Source organism: Eucalyptus grandis, chromosome 10, assembly GCF_016545825.1.
Source record: "Eucalyptus grandis isolate ANBG69807.140 chromosome 10, ASM1654582v1, whole genome shotgun sequence".
NCBI classification, from domain to species: domain Eukaryota; kingdom Viridiplantae; phylum Streptophyta; class Magnoliopsida; order Myrtales; family Myrtaceae; genus Eucalyptus; species Eucalyptus grandis.
In genome coordinates, this window is record NC_052621.1 from 3,318,400 (window position 1) to 3,326,875 (window position 8,476).

The window sequence follows — 8,476 nt, forward strand, 5'->3', positions numbered from 1 at the left end:
TTCGTCAATTTCATTGAGGGATGGGGATCTGTATGTTCATGTTGGTTGAAAATTGTTATACATTTTGTTAAACAGGCTTGCTTCAGGAGCTCGGGTTATAATCCAATCTAAAGCACCTTCCCACATCGAAGTTGGCAGCTGTTAAAGAGACTTATAAATCATCAAAGGTAAGATGCACCGATTCCACGTCGTCTCTGCTTGTGGGTGAAGCATGTGAAACTTTTGGAAAGCTTCATTTGAATTTTGAATGCTACCTGAATTGAGTTGGCGGGCCCTCTTGATGATACTCCATACATCTGGAAAGTTGAGAAAAAGAGGAGAGAAGAAAAGGTTTCTTGTGTAGTGGGGGGACAAGCTCTGGTGATGTTGAGCGAATTTTTGGGTTCAGCTTTATAGAAAGTGGATCTCTCTCTTTATGGCATTTCTCCTCAGTTGCGGTGCTTCCACAGTGCTGCATCACCTCCTAGGACTGTTCCTCCCTGCAAATCCAATGAGAACCAACTGTTTTGTCTTGAGACTCTTACACAACAAAAGCAAATACATCGTTTACTGTTCTGTGCATGGATGGAGATGTTTACATATTAAATGCATCATTGGATGTTTTGTGCATGGATGAACATGCTTTACATGTGGAGAATCATTGAAATTTCTCCATCATTTACAAGCGAAGATGAAACCATGTGGGAAACCGAAAAGGGAACAGAAAAATAGGATCCCATGTGATGCAGTTGACTCTGACCTACCATATGAAAAGGTCCTTTGGAAAGTCGACACGACCACGGTTTCTCGAGTGTAGTGTTAGTGCACCAGGGTCAAACGTCGACTTTTGGGGCGCCATCTTCGAGTTCCCTGTCGCCTCAACAGTGTGGTATTGAATGTTTGATCGAGTGGGGATTCCACTGAGAAGGTGGGGTCCTGCTTGCCATTTCATCTTCTTTACATTTGGGACCGAAAACTGGAGTTGGCGTAGGAACTTCAATTAGGAGTAGAGCATGTATATGGGCAGAAAGGGAACACACGATACTCATCTCCGATTCTAATGCCGAGTCGTCTTTGAAGGGACAGAGGTGCATGTCCATATTGTTTGTCGCATACATTATCCTGCGCCACTAGGAGGGATGTGATCACTTCGTATCCCCATTCTTTCGCTCTACATGTTATACCGATTGCATAACTACAATCGTCATGCATTATACCAAGTACAATGTTTGCGCGTCTCTGTCCTCGAGGTTGAAATTATCAAAGTCTTGGAAAAAAATCTGAAATATCTAGTCAAAACCATTGCAAATCAGTCTGTTATCATTCCCCTTCTTTTTTCCCTGAAGAATCGAGAAATTATAGTTAAATCAGGATGTCCCACTGGTAATAAATGTTGGCCAGATTGACTAAAAAGAATCTAAAAAGCACGATGCGCGAGAGCTTTTACTAAACTCTGCTTTTAGAAACTCTCGAATGACGACGGTGCTGCACTAACTGTGAGAGAGACAAAAGCTTGGAGAAGAGACCAGGCCTCAATCGATTCTTTATGCGGGTACTTTAAATGATGTTCGCTGAGGAAGCCAAATCGAGGTTAAATCCCATAAATGGGCTTATGCGGCACCGCAGGATGCCCGTTTCAGGGTGGATATACTCGGGGTCCGCTCAATCGATTCTTTTATGGGACTTTAAATGATGTTCGGTTTAAGAGACCAGTGTGCGGGGGCCGTTTGTCATAAATTGACACGCTGCATCTAATTGACCCCAAAGGCGCTTTGGACAGCGACAAAATCCCACGTTCGAGGCCATTTTTGTCAGGGACGGTTTACTTTTCCTTTAGTTTGGAATATATTAATGCGTTGAAACCGTGAGTACGCTCCCCTAGATCTCGACTTCATAAACTGCAGGGTCTGTTTTACCTCTTGTTTTTCTGTGATATGGTTCGGATACTCATGAATCAATATATATACAAACACACACATATACATGCGCGTGCGGTTATTTATCTATTTTAATAGTAGAAAAATAAATTTCAAATTTTGAGGGCAGTGGGTAATGTTTGTCCCGAGACTTTTTGGCAGTTCTTTCGTGTTCCCCTAGAATTTTTAACATCAGAATGAGTATCTCTTAACAGTGAAAATTCTGAAAACAGAGAAATCTAAAGCTGATTACGAGAACTTCTCCCGCACAGCCTAACTTTCATTTTCCCTTGATTTTGTTCAACTCACTCTCTTAGGCAGTCTGACCAAAAATAAATAAATTCTTAGGTAGAGATAGCGTTAGCGTACATCGTGCAAAGTTTTCGAATGACTTGTACGCTTAACATATGCCTGGGCAAGAAAACCGTTGCTTGAATTCAATGGTTAAGAGAGAACAAATTTGCTTAGCCTCGTTTTCGGACAGGTTCTTAACTCTGGCCCGGTTGCCTAATCCGCTTGCATGAGTGAAGAAAGGGCAAATGCGATGGATCAAGAAACAGATCTGATATAAATGATCAGAATTTCTCGTACGGCAAGAACCATAAAAACTACAGGATAATGCCACAAAAAAATGAATTCCCTTTTAAGGGAAAGCTTTTACAAGATAACATAACCATACAAGGTGTCTCAAAGACCCTTATCTATCGCTCATGCCCCGACTCTAATTAAAGAGGATGCGCTGCTCTGTGTAAAACTATTGACTGTAGTGGTCATCTCACGACCTCAGGTGTGCCGGATGAACATGAGGCTGGAGGACCGCCTTGCATCTGTCGTGTATTATAGGACTCGCAACTTGTGCATTTGTTTGCCACAATGTGAAACTGGACTTCGCATTGTGCTCCGCAATCATTGCAGAGTATCCAAACCTATCAAGCACAATGAGTTCAATTTAGAAACTTTGAACAAGGGCTTCATGACTTTGAACGAATGCTCTTGACTATATAGAGTAAATTCTCACCATCTTGTTTTGGTATGCTTCAGGCATTGGAGTTTTTGCAATCTGTGATGATATTCAAGAATCAACAAGCGATTTCAGCTGACACAGCACAGATCCGTTTGGTGCAAGCAAAATCTATTGAAAGAAACAAAAAGAAAAAACAGAGATCCTGTTCAAATTATTACCTCTTGATCGAGTCTCCTCCACATATTAGACATATCGCAGATTGACTTTGAGCAAACAGGGCATGAGTACCTGCAGAATCCGAGAATGATTTTGATGTAAATCTCAAGGGAAACTAATATTTAGTCGACTGCAAGGCATAGCGAGTGAGTGAGACATATGGTACTTACCTGCAGTGATGCTCCATCTCTTTGACACATTCCAAATGTATGGTGTGTCCACAAGGTAGGACAGTTATATCTTTCATTGTGTCGAACAGGTACTGCAGATTAATTTAGAAAATTTAGCAATTCCAAATTTAATTGACAATATCAATGCAGAATTTTGGCTCTGTATCTTACCTCGAAGCATACAGGGCAATTGTGATGCATTGCCCTTTCGACGCAGCGATGGGCATCCCTCATTAACTTTGAATAGCAACATCCTATAACAAATGTTCTAAGCATATCAGAGGTAAGTCTTTTACAATCAAACTAGAATCTGGAGAGTGCTACAAAAGCAAAAGGGGAAAAACCAAAAACATGGTTTTCCTAGAAGCCACACTCACCACATTTCTTACAGTGGAAGTAATTCTCCTTGCCTCCAGTTCTGTAGAAGCAACAGACGGATTGAGGATTAAATATAATGACGAAATATATGATATATAAGTGTGCATTTGGTGAAAATTAACAAAAAAATAGTTGCTTATGAAACAAATGATGACAGAATGAGAACGTTGCAGAACTACTCGAGACACCCCAGAAATTCAACTATGAGCAACATTGGCTAGTTGATTTACCTGCAGATACCGCATTCATCACAATGGTATTGATTCTTTGAAACCTGAGAATGTGGAGCAACTGTAAGGTCAGCTGATGCAATCATGGGGCAGAGACTGGGAAAGAACTGAAGGAAAAATCGAGAGAACAATAATTACATCATCATCAAAGAACTTGCACTTGGTGCAGAAATACTTCCCCATGCAAACCCCACAATTCTGGCAGTTTTGTTGAACCTGGCGTATTGAACATTTAGGTAAGTACCATCATACGCTGTTTTTCAATTACATATCTTTCAGTTTTTAAAATTCACAGCTTACTTCTTGTTCGGTGCCACACGAAGAACAGATGACCTGAAAGGCCAATGAGATAAAAGCACCATAAAAAAGCAGAACAAGTAGACAATCATAAAGTAATTGGAAATAAACCATCAATGAAGCAGAATCATTTCATGATTGTATATTTGATCTAAAAATAAGAGAGGGAGATTGTGCCTCAGCATATGACTCGGCAGGTAAACAACATTATTGTCAGTCAATCTCAATCGAAACCAATACGATTGGCTGTCTTAACTGCTGTCAAACTATCCTGCTCTCATTTCATTCGCAGTAACTGAAAATGTAAACAGGAAAATCCATCCATGCCTTACCAAAACCCAGATCCCCTAGGAGAAACAAGGACAAAACAAATAAACCTATTCACTAAGAATGTAAGCCGGTGAATCATGCATACCTGTTTCACTTCGTGTCGTGGAACATCATGCCGTTTTAGTGGCGCAGTTTCGAGCGAATTCTGCATCATATCAAAGATTCTAGGGCATCAGTCATAATAATTGAATCGTGAACAAAAGCATTGATCAATTTCTCTGCATTTCTATACCTTCGCTTCATTGTGACAGTGCCTGCAATCAAAGACCTCGTCACAACATGGTGCTCTTATCTTGCATCTTCTCCTATAATGTGCACACCTAACCAGCAAAAAAAGAAACACAAAAATGCCAATGAAAAAAAACTTCTTTTCACAACTAATACACAAATTCGCGAACAAACTATGGTACCAACCCGAGAACCCCAGATCCCAGATCCACCGCTCTTCCGCCCTCCATTCTCTGTCAAATCTTGATATTTCACACCCCCTCTTTTCCGCCTCCTCAATCTGCATTAAGCCGCAACAACATCCGCAGCAGACGATCAGAAGCAGACCCACCAAAAGAAAAATGGCAGATGAAAGACGACGACGACAACGAAGTCAGTCAGAAAGAGAGAGACCCAGCTGCGACTAACGACCGAAATCCCTCAACAGAACACGCACAGACCCAGCAAAGAAACAATCAAACGAGGCTGGTCGACTGCGAAACGAGCGAAAGAGGAGGACAAATTTATACGCGCAGCTCCAGCCATTCCTCGTACCAGGACGTAAGGGAAGGCTGACGCGGGGACACCTCGAATTCCTGCCCCGACAATCGATCGCGCGAGACATGCTTAGATAGGAAAACATCGATCCCTCGTCGGAATTTAAAAACAACTGTTACCCGAAATCAAGACGAACCCACCTGATAAAGATCGCGCCTTGAACGATCGGAGCTGAAGACTGTTCGAATTTATGGCCGAAGCGAAAAGTGGATTGGCTTTTGCTACTTGCCTTTCGCCGTGCGCAGCCGGCGGTTTTTATAGAGCCCATTGGTTCCGACCGGATGGCGGGAAGAGAGAGAGAGAGAGTACAGATCACATGATTTGACGATAAGGGTCACGTCGCTTTGGTAAGGGGCCTTTTCGCGGTGGGGTTAACGGATAACCGTCGAGGGCATTCTCGAGACGGCGGGTGCTTTGTTGTTGGGTCGGAGGGGAAGGAATCGTGAATCCCCACGCGCCGACGCCCGAGCGTGCGCTGCACAGTACTTGACCACCCCCTTATCCTTTTTCCTCTCTTCCTCCCTTTCTTTGTTTTTTTTTTTTATAAATATTTTCTCCCTCCATTTTGATTTCGATTATTTTGCTACTTATGATTTTGTTTGTTCTTATATGGACTCCATGGAGACATTTGACTCTCTATTTTTTTCCCTCTTATGTTGTTTTTCTATCCAGTAATTTCACATAAATTCGATTAAAACAACATCGCTTTTTCAAAGGGGCCGGTCAAGGCCACTTAATCGTCACGCCGACTATGGAGTTTTGTTATAATTTTCTCCCCACGATGTTGGTCTCGCCAATACCACGACTTGTTCCCTCCCCACTCGGATTTTTTTTTTTTTTTATCGTTGAATGAATAAACTGTTTTTAGATATGACCACCGCCGTTAGCCGGTGGCGCGGTGGCTTCGAGCTCTCTCCCCCCTCACGAAGGAAAGGAGTTTGAATCTTAGAGGCGTCGCATTCACGTGACTCACCTGTGGTGGGTTTGTGATGGTGGCTTAATTCGCCCCCGGGGTTTACGCCGCTAATTGCCACTACTACTGCACGGTAGTTCCTGGATTACCAAAAAAAAAAAAAAAAAAAACTATTTTTAGATATGATAGTTGTGCAAGTTGCAAAAGAATCTATTTCCCCATGGTCATCCAAATGGATAGAGCAAGTCACTTCAATTGGGATCTAATGCACTATCTAGATTCGATTTGCCTTACCTATATAAATGATATCACTCAATTGAAATTCCACGTGTAAATTTGTGTTTATCATGCCACAAGTAGCAAAGGCAATGGGGATTGAATTGTAAAAATAATTTCACCAAAAGCGGGCAAAGTAACAATTTATATTTAAATATTTTCGCGAATGATGAAATATTTTTGTTCCTCATTTTTTAAAGTAATACAAATCAATTAATTTTAAAAACTTAATTTTAAAATTATTCATTTCTTGCGAAATAAACATATTCTTTCAATCTTAGGTGCATTTGGTTCATCATTCTTAATAAGCTTTCGGCATTCAAAGTCATTTGAGAAAATGTCGAACTGTTTGACAATCATTTTGAATGAGATTTCAAGTGAAAATCTGTATTTGGAATGCTGAAACTCATTTTTTTCTTCAAAAACTACCATCATCAATTCTTCAAATTTTCAATTTTGTCCATCATTATTGTTTTATTAGAAAAAGGACCAAACCCTTTGCTTTTATTCTTTCTCTCTCTCTCTTCCTTTTTTTTTTAATTTTGTAATTTTTATATTTTATCCCTCCATTTTAATTTCGATTATTTTGCTCCTTGTCATTTTGTTTGTTCTCTCATTACCTTTTCTTTTCTTTTCTTTTTTTTCTCTTAGGATGTTTTTCTATCCGATAATTTCATGTAAATTTGGTCAAAACAATCTCGTTTTTCAAAAGAGACTGGCTAAGGCCACATGGTCGTCACGTCGGCTATTGACTTTTGGTATCTTTTTCTCTCCAATGATGTTGGTCTCGCCAATACCACTGCTCATTTCGCAAGGAACAAATTTGCCCCTATTTTGATCGTTGAAGGAATAAAATGTTTCTAGATAAGAGAGCTGTGCAAGCTACAAAGGAATCTATTTCCTTGTCATCGTCAAAAGGGATAAGGCAAGTCACTTCAAATGAGATGTAATGCACTATCCAAATTCGATTTCCTTACCTATACAAATGATATTACTAAATTGAAATTTCAAATGTAAATATGTGCTTATCACGCCACAAGTATCAATGGCAATGGAGATTGAATTGTAAAGAGGGGCAATAATAATTTATGGGTAAATACTGTCGAGGGTGATTGAAACTTTTTTTCATTTATTTTTTAAAATGATATAAATCAATTAATTTTACAAAGTCACGGTGCGTGGTGTTCAAGCTTGTCGCCGGGGGAACACGTGGCGGCGGTTGGACCACTGTCCCTTTTGAAGGTTCCGAGGATCCCCCAAGCGAAGAAGTAAAGGAAGATATTTTCGGTGCGCCCATAACAAAAAGAGGAAAAAAAAAAAAAAAAAAGGAAGATATTTTCGGTGGCCCATAACAAAAAGAGGAATTGGACCAAAAAAAAAAAAAACAAAAAGAGGAAAAGAAAAAAAAAAAATAAAAGAGATAGAGAAAAAGAGAGCGGAGCGGATAGGATCTGACTATGTGCTGACAAGGACTGGGACCCACTCCCCCACCGTCGCCCTCCCATCTTGTCCTCATCCTCATTGGATGTCATTGACCGTTCGTGTTGTGACTCGTCCTAGGCGGCAAGTGACACACACGATGGTGATGCTGAAATTCGAACTCTCCAACCTTTGCATCGATGTTTCCAACTCAAGATAGAATCCCACGTGCTTTTAGCCATTTTCCTATGTCCGGATTTCACTTTAGGTACAATAATGACGAAACCCTCTTGGCGATAATGTATTTAGAAAGTTCAAAGACGTTATCGAAACTTCTGAAAATGAAATAACGAATTATCCCATCTAAACTATCAAAAAAAGATGTCGTTGAGATACCCGTTATCGTCATCTAATCACGGGATGTTAGGGAGGATAAGGAGTGGTCCTAATGGAAAGTGAAGGAGGACCGCTAAGGATAAGAAAAGCAAAGCATAGAAAGTATCCTTTTTGGGGGGAAAGGCTTCTTTTTTGGTGGGGGACGAGTTCGACCGATGGCTGACAGTTTTCCGTAACCAGTCAACGGAGAACGAGGAAACGAACAGACTTCTCAATAGCTGGACTCC

At 40.6% G+C, this 8,476-nt stretch overlaps 1 protein-coding gene across 1 annotated transcript; it reads right to left on the bottom strand.

Annotated features, from left to right (window-relative positions):
* Positions 1–2,440: 2,440 nt before the first annotated feature.
* LOC120286333 (E3 ubiquitin-protein ligase RZFP34-like) lies at positions 2,441–5,540 on the bottom strand. The gene is made up of 13 exons (XM_039303267.1): positions 5,386–5,540; positions 4,895–4,988; positions 4,713–4,800; positions 4,566–4,625; positions 4,154–4,186; positions 3,992–4,069; positions 3,854–3,897; positions 3,623–3,663; positions 3,417–3,499; positions 3,246–3,337; positions 3,078–3,147; positions 2,914–2,955; positions 2,441–2,821 (listed from the first exon to the last, which is right to left on the bottom strand). The coding sequence occupies exons 2-13, from the start codon at positions 4,936–4,938 to the stop codon at positions 2,666–2,668; spliced, it is 831 nt and encodes a 276-aa protein (XP_039159201.1). The 5' UTR covers positions 4,939–4,988; positions 5,386–5,540; the 3' UTR covers positions 2,441–2,665.
* Positions 5,541–8,476: the final 2,936 nt, after the last annotated feature.